Below are 17,299 nucleotides of genomic sequence, written 5' to 3'. Positions count from 1 at the left end.
TCATGTCCTGCAACTGTCTCTTTTAAGTACCACTTACTTTTCCAGCTTTTTGTTGTCCCTGTCCCACGCTTTTTAAAATATGTTGCTGCCATCAAATTCAAGGTGTGTTAATGTTTAAAAAAAAATACACTTTTTCAGTTAAAACATTTGATGTTTGCTTTATTTGGAATAGATTGAGATGTGCAAATCATTGCATTTTGTTTTCACGGAATTGCGTTTGTAAAAGCAAGATTGTAGATTTGGCTATAATAATTTGACAATCATTTAATTTGATAATTATTAAGTTTGACAGTTTTAAAATATCTTACCTAAAACATATACCAAATATATAAGTAAGAAACGTGATTTGAAGAAAAGGGAATAGCAGGAAATCTGGGAAATACCACTGGAGTCAAGAGTCTGCAAAGATCGCCTCATAGCGCTAAAGCAAGTTAGCATTTTAAGGTCTGGGTTTTAGCTGCAGGTTATCTCTATATCAAACATTTAGCTTGTGTTTTAAATATGTGGCATTACACACTAATATTTAAGCTGTTGAATCATTAAATTGCAATGTGTTACTTTTTTAAAATCTAGAAAATGAGAAGAAATGGTGAACAAATAAGTTAGAGGTATCTCTGCAACTAGCTTAGCTAGCAGGAGTGCAGGTTTTGCCTGCCTTTCATATTGCTCTCCAGTCATTGCACAATGTGCTATATTGGGTGAAGTAATATTGTGTGGTCATGCACATTTTTAAAATTTGGATTCAGGCAGTTTTGACCAAGTGGACAATTGACTCAGTTAATAAATAAGTGAAAATATTAATTTAAAAAAATCTTAAAACGTTTTTAATAAAAATAAAGTAGATAGTTACTTAATAAAAGTCTAACAAAATCTGATACAGAACTGTACAGTCATGTTCAAGCAACCAGTTTGAGATGATTTGAGCTTTATGACGAGGTGTGAAGCAGCCATCAGAAGATGGGTACACTTTGGTTATAAAGGGATGATATGGTCAGCAATATTCTAATATGACATACTATATTCTGACCCTACCAACTTTTATCTTTATATAATGTATATAACTCACCCACTTGCTGCACGTAATGTCCTCTTTGTATATAGTCATTCACTGTATATAAAGTTCGAGTCGAGGAGCGTATCAGGTCACATTTCACTGCGTGAAATACTCGGAACTCGGAACAGCCTGACAACACCAACAGTGATGCTACATTTTGCTAACAAAGTGGCCAGTAAGTGTATGGCAGATAATCTCTTAAACAAAACTATCCTAACCCCAACCCTGAAACAAGATTATTCCTATTTCAGTCTTTGTTCCTCTGTTTTACATTGAAATATTTGTTTCCAGTTTCCTGGTGTTGGCATTATATAAGCAAATGTTCTGTGCAGATAAAACATGAAGCGCACAGTCTGAACTTAATCACATTACATGTTACAGTGTCAACCTAATTTGAATAGAAGAGATAAAAGAAAAGTGTGACTGTTATTCTAAGTGCAGTTTGAAAACCACAGACAGTACCAAAATAAAGGGACAAAAATTTGAGTTGTGATCATTTTCTATTAGAAAACACGTCGATTAAAAGCTTTACAATGTGAATTTCTTCATCTGCATGTGACGTGACAGAAAGATACATTTGTGGATAGTTGTTTCAGTGTCCATAGAGCCATGTGACAGAAACAGAGGGTCCTTCTTTTTAAAGCTTTGCATTATAAATGAGGATTTATTGTGTGGGCATAAAAGGCCCCAGTCACCTAGAGCCAACGCTGTACCGTAGAGTTACAGGACTGTAATGACTGTTGTGCAGTTTCTTCCCACTGATACTGTTCTTGTGTAATTAAAACGCGGCTCCAATGTTGGTAACGGTGAGAAAAATGACTCATTATCAGGCGTGTGTTTGTGTGACTCGACGGAGGACGTGGGCGCGGAGCCCGCTGCGACTGAACGGTGATATCTGCTGGTGATGACATTTTATGGTTCCCATGGTAACAAGTGCATCATCTGTTACTACTGGAGAACCGAGAAAACGAAACAGCAGCTTGGCATCGCCTTTATGAGTGTTTATCACTCTGATACAGAAAATACGTGCTGATGGTTCGCCTGATGTTTTCTGTGAGATTACGTTTGAAAGTGTGTGTGTTTGTGTGTAGGCGCAGGAGGATGACTATAGGGGCTGGTATAAGAGTCACACCTGTTAGTCATGCAATAATCGAGCTCCTCGTCATGTTTATAGTACTTTCCAGTACTTCCTCCGTGTTGTCCGCTCCACTCATATCCCGCATTCCTTTTCTCCCTTTCCACCTCCCATTATCAGCCTGGATCCCGTGCTCTCCTCCCGCTTTCCCGCTCCCTCTTGCTCCCTGTAGCCTCGTTTCCAGTGAACCTCCTGACTTGGCTAACCCACTCCAAATCTCACTGCAGCAGATGGTGCTGTGTTTGCATTGGGCCAGGTCTCCTAGCAACCCCGTCTCACTCCATCTCTCTTTCCTAAACCGGAGCAGTGGAGGAGTTGGTGTCATGCACTGTCTGGGTCTGCCATGCCCACCCCTCTTCTGTCTCTCAAACTGACCTGGCTGCCTCTCAGTGTTCATGTCTATGCAAAAGTAGGGCAGCGGCTGACTGTCTGGATGACTATACGTGTGCAACGAGCACATCGGATGTGAAAAATGGGCAAAGCAGGACACAGCATATGATGTGACTCCCACATACACACACATGCACACAGAAAAAAATGGGATTTGTAACCCCATGTGGCCTAGATTTTACAGATGTTCACATATGTTGTGACGGGAGAGAGATCGCATCTGGGTCATGTTGGGTACAAAGACGTTTATGGTATTTTAAACTGCTGGAAACTTACAAATGTACATTATATCTCGGTGTTGGTATTTTCTTTATTACCCCATGATCTAATATCCTGCCAGGGAGGCTTCTGAAACAATAGATGCCGGAATATGTAACAGTAGATGCAATCTGCCAGGCTGCAAAAACTCCGCTCTGGCCAAACAACCACCCACACACTCTACTTTATGAGGAGGGCAAATGAGGACTCTCATCCTGACATCACAGCGGTCCAGTAGACTTACACAGCTGTGTCTGCATACATACTGTGTACTGATTAATCTTTAAATAGATTCCCACAAGGATTACTGAAGTACAAAACCAGATACACCACACACTGAACTCAATATTAAGGTGAAAGTGCATCCATCCATTAATTTCTGCTTAGGGCCAGGTTGTAGGGGCAGTAATTTAAGTTGAGAAGTCCAGACCTCCGTCTCCCAAGTCACCACCTCCACTAAGGCACTAAGACATTCCCAGGCCAGCTGAGAGATATAATCTGTCCGATGCATCTGGACCTAACCTAGGGCCTCCTCCGGGTAGGACATGCCCAGAACACCTCACCCAGGAGGTGCCCAGGAGGCATTCTTGTCAATATAGAGGAGTAGCAGCTCTACTCTGAGCCTCTCTTGAATGACTGACCTTCTCAACCTGTCTTCAAACAGGAGCCCAGCCACCCCAGGTGAAAACTAAGTTTTGCCGCTTGTATCTATGATCTTGTTCTTTCAGTTACTACCCAGAGCTCGTGACCACAGGTGAGGGGAAGGATGTAGATCAACCAGTAAAACAAAAGCTTTACTTTTACACTCAAGACTCTATTTACCTTGACAGACCAGTGCAATTTCCAGATCACTGCAGCCAATCCATGAAAGTAACAGAGCAAATCCCAGGAAACAAAATGGAGCTGAAGAAAGGGCAATATTCCTATTTATCATAAATAATTATTATTTTCATCCTTTGGTTTCATGGATTTAAAAAAGCAATGCAAGGTGTTAATCGTTGAGGTTTAGAAGCCCTAAAACACGCTAAGGTTCACATTTACTGCAGAGACATTAAAGTCTTACTGACTTTCTGAACGCACTCTTATTTCCACAAATTTTTCCTTTTTTTATGGGTTTTTTATGGCACAAGTTTGCTGCCATGCTCTCGAGTCTCTAATGGCTCACAGAAAATCATCCATCATGCACAGATAAGCAAACCCACCCAAACACACACACACCGCTGTGATACTTAAGTGTAGCCGAGGGAGAACACACAATACAAATGGCAGCTCCAAGCCATGTTATGATGCCCCTGTCCCTGATTAATTGCTTTAATTTACTTTTCCAGCTGTGGCACACAGACAACACAAATGATTAATCCTTCTCCTCCAAGTGTGGTAGCATGAAACTCAACAACCCACAGCTTCACAAGTGCAGTGCTGTGTAACTTTTTGTTCACTTGCCCTAAATAAAATCATGCTGTCTCATGTCTAAAATGCTCTGTGGTGCTGGTAATCAATAGGAAGACATGAAGTGTCGACAGCAGATTGTTTGCACCAGCATCTAAAAGCACCTTCTGTGGTTTTTCCTTCTTTTTGGAGGAAATTGCTGCCCCCCTTCAAGGGAAGCAAACTACTTGTTTGTTTGCTTGGGTAGAAGTACCCGCAGGCCCCAACAGAGCAAGGAAGGTTTTTTCCTTCCCCACTCATATCTGTATCAGACACACAGGCCAAGGCTGGAGAGGAACAAGGGAGGCGAGCACGAAACAATGAAAAGGCCTTCAGTGAGGCTGGTCTGAGTGATGACATTTGCTGTTAAGGGACCTGACAGTCTTGGTCTGCAAACAGCAAAAACATTGAGACAGTTTTCCAACACAAGAGCAGTTCGTCTCAGAAATCTTCCACAACTTTCACTGCACTGCACTGAGGTCATGTAAAACCTGGGCGATCTTTATGGATTAAAGTCTGGATAAAGTGGGGCGCCGACAACACATAACAGTCTTCTTCTAATCATGAGTTATTTGATGATCTCACTCACTCACTTGTTTTGTAGCAGTTAAACTCAGGTGATATCCTTCTGTGATCCTGGATCACACACATATTTTTTTCTCCAGGTTTTCTGAAGGTCTTTCAAAAACGTTCTTGTTAAGCCACTTAACACTGACTGATGAAACATTCAGCCACAAACAAGGTTAACTCCACTGTGTTGCTAGCAGCTTCATCATCATTTGCTCCCATTTCTTTACCTGAATCTATGAAAAATGGCAAAGATAGCACAGTTTGACAGGTATACAATTTTACTTTTGCACCAAGAAGGTAATTTCCAAAGCGCTATTAGCTGAAAACATACAGCATACCTCAGCATAGTGTGCAGTGTATACTTAAACAATCTGAGGAAGTGTGCTAACAGGCCGTTCTTAAGGAAGGAGAATCAGACAGAGAAGGCTGATGTGGGCCGAACTACATAAGAACTGGACAGAAAATCAGTGGCAGCTGGTCTGATGAACTGATGAATCCAAATTTGAAATCTTTTTTCTTCAATTCAATTCAGTTTTATTAATACAGCGCCAAATCACAACAACAGTCGCCTCAAGGCGCTTTATATTGTAAGATAGGCACTACAATAATACATACAGAGAAAAACCCAACAATCATATGACCCCCTATGAGCAAGCACTTTGGCGACAGTGGGAAAGAAAAACTCCCTTTTAACAGGAAGAAACCTCCAGCAGAACCAGGCTCAGGGAGGGGCCGGGCCATCTGCTGTGACCGGTTGGAGTGAGAGAAGGAAGACAGGATAAAAGACATGCTGTGGAAGAGAGACAGAGGTTAATAACAGATATGATTCAATGCAGAGAGGTCTGTTAACACATTGTGAGTGAGAAAGGTGAGTGGAAAGGAAAAACTCAATGCATAATGGGAATCCCCAGCAGCCTATGTCTATTGCAGCATAACTAAAGGAGGATTCAGGGTCACCTGATCCAGCCCTAACTGTGTGCTTTAGCAAAAAGGAAAGTTTTAAGCCTAATCTTGAAAGTAGAGATAGTGTCTGTCTCCCGAATCCAAACTGGAAGCTGGTTCCACAGAAGAGGGGCCTGAAAACTGAAGGCTCTCCCTCCCATTCTGCTTTTAAATACTCTAGAAACAACAAGTAGGCCTGCAGTGCGAGAGCGAAGTGCTCTCATGGGGTGATTTGGTACTATAATGTCATTGATTGGTTGAGATCAGGAGAAAGGTACATCAGTAAATGGCATCTGTGAAACACAGTGGAGGCTCTGTCGTGGTTTGAGGTTGCATTTCACCCGGTGGTGCTGGAGCTCTTAAAGGAATTAACAATGCAGAAAAGCACCATCAGAGTTTGATCCAGCATTTAGTTTTTTCAGCGTGACACTGATAACTGAATAAGAGAACACACATTAGATCATTTTGAATCATAGATTGGCCTCAACATCACTGATGCACTGTCTGTTTGCACGTGTCAATAAATCGCTGCACATATTTTCTATTTTCCTAACAAATATATAAAGAAGTGAGGGGTAGGTCAAGACTTATTTGGATTTAATGTTTCATTTTATATAACTGGTGAACTGAAATAAGGACTGAAATGACCTCCGCCCAAAACAGTGTCTAATTTAATACTACTTTGAGAAGATTAAGTTAAGTTTGTGTCTTTTTAATGCTCTTCGGTGAATGTATTTTGCTTAAATATGTTTAAAATGAACTGCAATCTTCAGAATGACCACAGCTGCTTACAGAGCTAAACAGCTAAATGACTAATCCACACAAACAGTATCATGCTATAAATAATCCTCCTAGTGGGTCACACTGAAATTGCTGCCAAAAATAATGAGTCACTCGAAGTGTTTTCTTGTCTTACTAACATGTCAGCAGCCTGAGTCTGCCGGCCTGCTCGTCTCTTCTCTTCATGAAAGTATCGTCAGGCAAACGTGAAAGGGAAACTGCTCCACAGCTCGTACAGTCAGCTGTTGTGATGTGGCCTGAAGTGTGTAAGAAGGTGAATAATGCCAAAGGTTATGAAGCAGCACAGGCCTAAATCGAGCTCAGTGCACTCTCTGACCGCTCATCTCTAAGTCCCAGCACACAACGTAGCAACCATCGAGTACAAAATAGCATTTTAAAGAGCCCATAAAACTAAAATAAAATGCAACCTTTCTGCCACAGCATGAATTTTAATTACAGATTTGGAGAAAGCTGGCCGACTCTGGTGCTATGCGATCATGTTGCTCTCATTTTGTTGTGACAGCTTCTGAGGGGTCAGGGAGGCTGCTGGGAAAAGCTGAGCCTGCTGACAAAGGCAACATTGACTCTGTCAACCACAGAAATAAATCATGTGATAGAATTGTGTTTAGAAGATGATAATAGACTGTGGCTGTTTACTCTTAGATAGAAAGTGTGATTTATGAGTCTGCTTATTACAAAGACTGAAGACAGCCTGCGTCCAAAGGTAAGTAAATCGACTAACATCTTCAAACCTAACTCTGTGTGAACCCCCCCTCCACATAGTAAACTACTATATAAGACATAAAACATAAAAAGAGCACTTAACCTTCTTTCTTAACCTTCTGCTCATAGCCTGTACATAGCTTGTACACTCACTACAGCCTGTACATACTTAAAGCTATAGCATATTCATAATATACCTTCATACCGTGTACATTGTAACATACCCATAATAGACCCATATTTTGTACCCTCATACCTATAATAGTATAATAATATAATAATATCTATATATCTATATAATAATAATATTATATAATAATATATAATATATATAATATATAATATATAATATATAATATATATAATATATATATATAATATATAATATATAATAATAATAATAATATCTATATATCTATATTATTGCTAAAGCACTTTCTGGATGGATGCGAACTGCATTTCCTTGCCTTGTAATTGTGACATGTGCAATGACAATAAAGTTGAATTCTATTCTATTTTATTCTATTCTATTACCATTGAAAAAAATATCATGTTCTCCCTGTATTTAAATCTGAGAAATGATATGAGTGTTATGACAAGTGTTAGGTAAAGAAGGACATAGGGGAAGTAATGTCATACTTTACATTGACTATAGAGAATATGAGTTCTAGGAGTTGTAGATCTGCAGCAAAAATGAGTAGTTGTAAAAACTTGAAAACATAATTACAATTTAAATGGGTGGTTTCCCTGGTAAAATCTGTCCTCCTGGGAACAATGGATGTAGAGAAAAAGTTCCACAAAAGTACTTAGGAGAGTAGTTGTTACTAATATAACTCTAGTTCTATGAGTAAGTTTGTGAAAGTGCAGACTTTTAACTTTAATTCAAGTAGTTTTACAAAAATGAAATATGCATTAACTGTTTAGGGAATCAAGGCCTTTATACATTAAAATTCCTGCAAATATTTTGTGTGTGCAAAATATATTTTGGACTCATATTCTTGATGCAGCCATTCACACGAACCACATAATTTATTTGCTTTTGCAGTATTCTTTGAGTCATCATATTATTTGCACTATGAGATGCTGTCTGATCAGTTGTGGAATGTTTGGCTGAATTTGAGCAGAACGTGTAGCCCTGACACTTTGCAGTTCCTCCTGCAGCTTCTATCAGCGGTCACATCATCTATAAACACTAGTGACCTGCTTCCAGTGGGAGCACAGGCCCATACCACAACACTTCCTCTGCTATGTTTGACAGATGATGTGGTATGTTTCAGAACACAAGTCTTTTACCAAACTTTTCTCTTCCCATCATTCTGGTACAAGTTCATCTTCATGTTATCTGTTCAAAGATTATTTATTTTCCTTTACAGGACTGTGCAGGCTCTTCTATATGTTTTCTGGTAAAGCCTAATTTGGCCTTATTCTTGAACTAACTAACTAACTACTGATTTGCACATGTTGTAAACTGTATTTATGTTTATGAAAGAGTCTCTTGATTGTAGACTTTGATTATTCATGCAAATATATCATGTATATTGTATTTTTAATGCAGCCGTTCACACCGATCGGCTAATTTTACAGGATAAATTTGTAGCATTTATTTTTTCAGGCTGACCAATCAGACCACAACTGTGCTCTGGGTCAATTGGCTCTCTGAAATAATTTTTCTGCCTCCTCAGATGTGGTCTTAACTCTGCCAACAAGAGTTCAAACTCCTCCTCTCACATCCTGAAATATGTATAAAAGCAACTGTGATAAAACTTCAACTCCTGGATCAAACTATGAAATTCTCCCTGCTGCGGTTTTCTCCTGACAGGCACATGAACTCATATTTTCCATTTTTTCTGTTTGTTGTTTAGAAACATCAGGACCAGCTTATCATCACCTGATGTTGACTCCAAAAGCTGCTTTGAGAACCCTTTTGACTGGGTTTGCAGCATGTTTTAAAACATTATATTATTTGCGTTATAAAGCTTTTTCTAATCGGTTCTGCAGTATATTTCTGGATCTGAGCAGAGAGATTTTAAATTGGTTAGATTTTAAGGATTTCCTTCTTAACCATGGAAATAATTCTGTGATCATCCACTTTAGTTGTCTTCTGTGGTCTTTCAGGTCTTTTGGTATCGCTCAGCTGCTCAACCAGACTGTTGATTTGGCAGCTGAAGGCTTTAATTTTGGTTGTTCAGCCTAATGACGGCCTCCTTTGTTTGTACTGCCATCTTTTTGGATTTGCTTACTGAGAGCTCCAGTAAGCAAATAACAAATACAAGATAATGGGCTTCACATGGCCATGCAACTGCCTCTCAATGAGTTACTGTTGAGACTGAAAATTGACTGTAATTCTTAAATAGTTATTGCGATTTTGTTATTTTAATCTGTTAAAGTGTTTTTTGTTCCACCCCTTGAATTATAAAAAACATAGAAAGAATTATCCAAAAACCAATCGACCTAACTGTGTGTAATGTGCACAAAAATAAAAACAGATTTGTACAAGACCAGCTGTGATGCAGCTTTAAGGGAGAGATCTGCACTGCATGAGGCCTTCAAATGAGAAACTAATGAAGCACATTAGCAAAACAAACACATGAAAACACACACAATCGAAAAAAGAAAATGTGAATCACCACCACGTGCACAGGGGACAGCAGTGGCTTTAGTTTCATGTGCAAAGGATGGATGCAATTATATGTCACCAGCAGCTCTTTGGAAAAAATAAGTTTCTCTGAAACCACTATTGTTTACTAGTTACTCTTCTTGCCAGTTTCACAAAGCTTTGTGCAGAACCTGCTATATGCTGTATGCTTTTCTTCTTGTATAACCTACTACAGTTCAGTTTATCTCCATCTGTGTGAACCATCGTGCTGAACCTGTCAGTGTAAACACTGATCTAAAAAATGCTGCATACGTGGGGCTTCTTGGTCCCTGCTGAATCCTCAGACAGACCGAGGCTGTGCTGCTGCTGCTGCCAGGAGACCTGTTGTAAGAGACTGCAGAGGCTATAAATAGCTCAGCCCTGTCTTTCTCACAGGCACCACCCACTACATAACCCATGTGACACAACAGCAGCACAAAGCAAAACAGTTCAGCACCGCTGCACACTGAGCCACTGAGAGGGGAGTGGAACAACATGTACTGATGTAGGGCTCTTTAAAGAGAGAGAGCTGCTTTAATGACATCTCTTTGTCTGTAGAGACAGCATAACATTTTTATGCATGCATTTTAACATTAGTGAATTTAGGCTAAGGTGTCCTCTAAGCTTTATTGCCATGGTAACAACTAATGCTAACAATAAAAAGTGAATATTTGTCATTTCAACAATAATGTTGAACAACCTTTGAGAGGACAGTTTAAAGGCTTTTGGAAAGTTCATTTATTAAATGTGCTTCACTTGTACATGACATGTTGTTTCGGTCTCAAAGTGGAGACGACCGAAGCGTGCACCAGACAGAAGGGTCACTTCTTTTTGTATAGACACGTTTTAAGATATTCAGAAACATGTTTTGCACATCTGACGAACGTCTTTGTGCGCACTGCCCTTTGATCTGCTGTTCTGCCCTGATTGTATTCACCGTATTTTTGATTGATCCTCAGATGTCACGTGTCGCTATGATTAGCTGTGTGCCGCTCTACAGATCCTCAGCCTGTTGCTGTTGTTGTTGCTGCTGCTCAACACTCTCAGCTTACAGGATTTACTGACCTACAAAAGGGTTACTGCTGTTTTGGGCCTGCAGGTTTACAGTCCCTGCTGACTGTAAACAGAGCACACCTGTGGCCTGTCTGCACCTGACTGCAGCTGTGACCGTCACAGAGAGGGGATGCATTTCTGTAGCACACCTGTACACTTTGAAATTAAATAAATGTTTGAATCACCCTCAGCAGACACTTTATTAGATACACCTTGGTAGTAATAGAGACGTTTTTTGCCTTAATTCTTTGTGGCAAAAATTCAACAAGGTGCTGGAAACAGTCCTCAGGTTTTGGTTCATGTTGACATGATAGCATAAAAGAGTTGCTGCAAATCCATCATGTGAATCTCCTGTTCCATCACATCCCAAAAGTGCCTCTCTTGGATTGAGATCTGGTGACTGTGGAGGTTTATTTGAGTACAGTAAACTCACTCATCATCATCTGACCAGTGTTACATGGTGCATTATTATGCAAGAAGCAGCCATAAGAAGATGGTTGGACTGCGGCCATGAAGGAATTGACACGAGCAGCAACAGTACTCATGTAGGGTGTGATGTTTAAATGATGCTCAGTTGGTACTAAGGAGTCCCAAGTGTGCAAAGAAAATATCCTGACACCATTACACCACCAACCTGATCTGTTGGCACAATCCATGCTTTCAGGTCCTTTACACCAAACTGACCCTACCGTCCAAATGTTGCAGCAGAAATTCTGATCAGAACAATGTTTTTCCAATCTTCAGTTGTGCAGTTATGGTGAGCTGAATTGTGTCCTCAGTGTTCTCACCTTAGCCGACAGGATTGTGGTCTTCTGCTGCTGTGGCTCATCTGCTTTATGAAACATGTTGCATGTTCAGAAATGCTCTTCTGAATACCTTGGTTGTTATTCAAGCTGCTGTTGGCTTCCAATCAGCTTGACAATCTTCCTCCTCTGACACCAAAAGGATATTTTTACACAGTGAACTGCCGCTTACTGGATATTTGGTTGGAAAAGGAGACCTTTAGGTCTCTATAAACAATAGAGATGGGTGTGTGGGAAAATCCCAGCAGATCAGCAGCTTCTGAAAGACTCAGACTTTAACTATAGTGTTGTGATTAAAAGTTGCAAGCAGGGTTTATAACTCAGACATTACCAGCAGAGTTAATGATGATCTGCTGCTGTGAGGTGGTATTGTTTGTATTTTGTTTCTTCCTCAGTGGCAATCAGCTGTACTGCAGTTAGGAGCATTTAAGGCTCTTATGAGGAGACACGTTTGATCCTGGAGCAGCCCAGATTGGGGATTTATGTAATCTCAGCACAGTGGTTTTAGATTACACCGATTCATTTACTCACAAGTCCCGCAGCGCCTCCAACCATATCTCGGTGCGGTGGGGGAGGGTGTGGCTCAGGCTGATTCATTAGCAGTTTTTCCTCTTTTGACTTTCATTGGCCAGAAAATCTAGGCAAAGGTGAGTGCCAACAAAGCACTTTAAAAAATACTCGAGTCAATCCTTTTACTGGAAAACAGTCCAACCCAACCCCTGCTCCTGAAAAAGAAAAATCAATTAGCTGCATTAGGATTTCAAATCTGATCCAACGCACATGAAGGGGTTATTGCTTCTGTAAAAGATGGTTATTGAGCCTACACCCGCTGCACCCTCCCACCACTGCGCTCTCATGCACATAAGGATGCCATTGTTTGCACTTGTCTGCACGTCATCTCCACCAGCTATTCACTTATTTCTTGGAAATCCTCAAAATCTGCCCAGCGACCACCGCGTTATCAGGTAAAAGGATTAACGGAGCAAAGACTAAAGTAATTTATCAATCAGTGACTGTTGTGCAACGTTGACGTCTTCCAAGAATACTAACATTTCTCAAAACTGTGCTCTTTACAGGCTTTGGTTTGTTCCCCACAACTAAGATCCAACGAGGGAAAGAAGGAGACGCAGTCACGCCATGGTCTGTATTAATGAGCTGAAATATTTATTTTTAAAAACTGAAAAAATAAAAACAAACCCACCAACATAGTTTTAGTATATTATACAAAGACATATTTCAATGTTGCTATGTGAGTATCTGTTTCTCTCTGACTACAGTGTGAGGCAGTTTGAAAGGCTGGCTGAGCTGGTAGGACTAAACAGACATGAACCAGAGAGAGAGCCAAAGAGGGAGAGAGAGGTTAATAAAAAGGTAATTTGGGCAAAAATAAAATAAAATAAAATAAAACCCAAAATATCACTCGAGGTGCAATCCAGTCTTTCAAGACACTTGGAAAAAAAAAAATCCATACAAAGAAAATGCTCCTTTCTTTTATGGAGGTTTTCTTCTTCTACTGAAGTCAGCTACCAGATGTGTTGTCCAGATGTGGAAGAAGTGACAGACTACAGCTAAAAATCATTTAGTACAAAAAGACCTGGACTCAATAGCACTGCAGATAATACTTCTTATTATTATTGGCAAATACTATTCGACCAGCAGCTGTTAAATTACCCAGTGTCACAACCTTTTAGAGATATGCAGCTGAAGCGGAGCGTCCAAAACTAAAGTACGTTAAGACACAGAGAGACAAACCCCCACCACCACCAACCGCGGGTCATCGAATAGAAAGAAGGTAAGTAACGTGTTGAGGGTTGAAGATAAACGCCTGCTCGTCTCAGGTTTCAGAGTCCAGAGCCAAACGGCAGCTCGTCGGGTTCAGCAGGAAGTTAGGAAACTAACTGTTTTGTTTAAGTTAAACCGAATCCTTAAAAGCAAGCAAAATATTATTTCCAACAACAGGAGGCTTGTAGTTTATGTCCACAGCTACTTGGTCTTTAGGAAGCTATTGAAAAAACACTGCAGTTTGCTTTCGTCCCAGACCCCGTGATCCCTCTGTCACTCAGAGAAGGAATTCAGGGAAAATAACGGCAGTCGGTCCCCGGCTGTGCGTGGCGAGAGGCTGGGTCACGTGATCAAACCGGGCCGATCTAAAGGTTTGTGCAGCGGGAATGGCCTCGAGTCCTCGTTTAAGTCTGACTTCAAGAAAGGTCAAAGTTCTCATGGATATTTCTTCTCCTGCTGATTTATTGGGCTAAGCTTGTGACGAGACAGCAGAGGAGGGTCTCTGTCTTTACTGAACCGAGGAGCAAAACTTGTGTTTTGATGAAGAGAAAAAGACATCAGAACGAGCTCTATATTTAAAAAAAATAACGATAATAAAGAGGGCTGCCTCTCGCTACCCTGTTCCCCAGTTTAACCAGTATAAGAAGGAAAATCTGAAAAATCAGACCCATGTTATTAGTGTTTTCAGCAAACCTGCTCATCTAAACCTTCCCCTGATGCACGGCTACCTCCAATGATGTAGCATGAGGTAGTTCACAGGGACCGTGTGTGTGTGTGTGTGCTACTTTGCAACCCAACCCTCCTGCACATGGACCGTTCTATTTGAGCGCTTATTAAAATAAAGACCAAAAATCAGGGGTGTGTCTGTGTGTGTGGGAGGGGTCGGTGTTTAAGTTAACAGTCATGGTCGTTACAATGGTGAGGAGGTGAAAGGCAGAAAGTCCAGCGAAGCGGACTCAATAAGGTGAGAACTCACAGTGAGAAAAAAAGAAGCGTCTCGGGCTCCCGCGGTTTCACGCGCAGGACAAAAACATCTGTTTTTAAATGGGAGAGCACGCCGTCTATGTTACGGAGACACGAATGTGGGCTGGGTGGACTCATCTCCCCCCTCCGTCCTGCTCCTCAGAGTTCGGCCTTTGTGCGGTGCGTCCCGGGATGACGAGTAGAACTTGTGCAGCGAGGAGGGAAACGACAATAAGAGACCTCGCCGCTGAGTTTTCCCAACACAGTCCAGGAGGAGGAGCGGGGGGGAAGGCCGCGAAGCCGGGCTGTGGGTCGTCTTTCACACCGTTCCTCGTGTGCACGTGTTCGTCCCTCCGATACCACTAACACCCCCACCCATCCTCCGCTGTTGCTGAGCCCTTGGTGCTGTCCTTTATGGAAGCTTCGGGACATGGGTGGAGAAGCGGGTTTAGAAAAGAAGCACCTTTTCATTTGGCTTGGATAACAGACAAACAAATAATAATTAAAAAAATAACAAGGGAGAAGAAAGGCTGAAAAGTGTGTCTATAAATAGAAAGAGGCAGACAGAAGCCGGTCTTCTGGGTTGAGGAGGAGTGGGGTGACGACACCGGTGGCGGGGATCAGCCTGTGCCTGTGGAGGACGAGGAGGAGACAGATTTTAAGTGTTTTTGTTGCTACGGTTTTTTTAAAACCGTGCATAAATTGTAACGCAGGTGCCCACCCTCTTCATCCTCGCCCCAGCCTTCTGCTACGCCGGCCAGTTCGTAATGCTTCTTCCTCAGCTCGCCGAGACGCTCTCGCTCCTTCTGCAGACGGGTCTCCAGCTCCAGAACCAGGACCTGTGGAGACGCCGACACGTTCACAGGACTGTTAATCACTTTCCCCTCTCAAATCCTGGAAAACGAAAAACTATAAACAGATCGGCTCGAAGCTGAACAAACAAGGGAGAAGACGACCTTTCATCGAGCAACAGCTGATGATTTATTACATTTAAAACTGTACGTAACGCAGCCACAGCTGCCAGCGTGGGTTTATGGGTGTCACAGTGTGATACAGATACAGCTGTTTAACTTTTCTCAAACACGGAAAATCCAACTGTCATCCAGGCTGAATTATGTCAGGCTCGTGTGTTTGTGTGTGAGTGAGAGAAAACCTTCTAAACAACCAGATGAAAGCTGTTGTTTAAACAGGTCTGACTTAAACTAAAACACACATCTTAAAATAGGAGCCCTGTGTGCGTTTCCAACAATGAGCTGTGTGTGTGTGTCTGTGTGTGTGAGAGAAGGTTCAGAGCTTCCCGTGTTTTTCTTTCAGTGTGGGTGAAGCAAAGCCACAACACAGACTCAAGTGTTCACATGAACCTTGGCTTCACTCACGATGAAAAACGAACCTTCAGAGTCTCGGATCGGCACGCCTACCCGAGCGGCTCGCTCGTTAAAAATAAGACTTTGTGATTATTTTGGTGCCAAAAGGGAGAGACTATTTTTACTCCACGTCCAATGAAAGGCACCTTGTGAAAAGCTTCTCGGATGAAGTTACGGTCACCTCCTGATTTAATTAAGACTGTCGGCTGCTCGCTCACCTGTGCATCCATCTCCTGTCGCTTGATCTGGGTGAGAGTCATGCTGGAGAAGTCCATAGTGTCTAGAAAAGACCGGCATAAATATTTTGTGGTTGTTTGGTTTTTTTTCCTTTCTTTTTTAAGGTAGCAGGAAATAGGAAACTAAAACTCACCTGTCTCTTCAATCTGGGACTTCCCAGACTTAGTGGAGGCCACGACGGCCGCGGTGGCCTGTGTGACGCCGCGGGACGCCTGCTGCAGGCGGTGCAGCTTGGTGCTGTCTTTGTCTGCTTTTACCTGCAGAAGGAGAGCAGCAATAATGCGAGAGACGTGAAATCTTTAACATCTTTCCCTAGAGTTAACTGCTAAAGTAACGTTTTCAGCTTTCTCAAAAAAGCTCAACTTCTTTGCTCACCTTGGAAGCAGCCACGAGCTGTGCTGTGCTGGCAGCAATTTCATGTGAGCACACCATCAGCTCCTCAAACTTCCCTTTGCCCTGAACCACCAGGTCAGCAGCATCCCTGCAACAACAACACAGTGCAAAACAAACTCAAGGGAAGCTCTGATTTTAATTTAAAGGTAGAAAGGAAGTGGAAACAGAGTTTTTATACACTGGAGATTTTTATAGTGTTAACGCGGCTAGCATCTTAAACCAAAGCACACATAGAAACAACGAAAACGACTCCTTAAAACATAAACTATACCCCACATCAGGGTAAGTGTTTATAGCATAACATTTACATAACATTAGATAACAGCCATCATTACTACAGGACATGAACAAAACTGTTAAGTTTGTCCACCTGTGGTTGAAATTCAAAGGTTTTTTTAAATATAGTTTTACTGGTTTCTTGTATTTGGCAATTCCACTTGTTGAAAATACAGCACTTTAAGCAGAGAGCGCAGCTCATCCTGGGGAACACTGACTCAGCTAACAGAGTCTGTACCAACGCCACATCTAGGAGGTTGCTTGGATGCCTGAACAATTTCACTTTGCTCCTTTTCTGCTTTGAACGACTGCCCGACCTAATCCCATCTCTAAGTGCGCCCTGGAACGCTTCAGAGGAAGCAGTCTGCATCTGCGATGTCATCTTCCCTGTCACTAGCCAGAGCTCCTGGGCATCACGCTCAGAAGAAACTAAAACTTTGTAAATAACCTCACAAGCCTTAAAGTGTTCGCTTTATCAATCTTCTTCTAAAAAAAAAAAAAGTCTCCTCTTTG

General features: G+C 41.6%; 1 protein-coding gene across 2 annotated transcripts in view; it reads right to left on the bottom strand.

Annotated features, from left to right (window-relative positions):
* Positions 1-12,912: 12,912 nt before the first annotated feature.
* The window catches only part of hip1 (huntingtin interacting protein 1), a 52,044-nt gene continuing 47,657 nt past the window's right edge, over positions 12,913-17,299 (bottom strand). For both annotated transcript variants that reach the window (XM_082502049.1, XM_082502050.1), the window contains exons 27-31: positions 16,493-16,598; positions 16,251-16,374; positions 16,099-16,160; positions 15,238-15,355; positions 12,913-15,147 (exon numbers count right to left, since the gene is read on the bottom strand). In XM_082502049.1, the coding sequence (XP_082358175.1) occupies positions 15,137-15,147; positions 15,238-15,355; positions 16,099-16,160; positions 16,251-16,374; positions 16,493-16,598 (421 nt within the window). In that variant the 3' untranslated portion in view covers positions 12,913-15,136. The remainder of the gene's footprint in view (positions 15,148-15,237; positions 15,356-16,098; positions 16,161-16,250; positions 16,375-16,492; positions 16,599-17,299) is intronic.

This window comes from Aulonocara stuartgranti (genome assembly GCF_965226115.1).
Source record: "Aulonocara stuartgranti genome assembly, chromosome: 14".
In the NCBI taxonomy this organism is placed as follows: domain Eukaryota; kingdom Metazoa; phylum Chordata; class Actinopteri; order Cichliformes; family Cichlidae; genus Aulonocara; species Aulonocara stuartgranti.
This window is presented reverse-complemented; position numbering and strand designations above follow the sequence as displayed.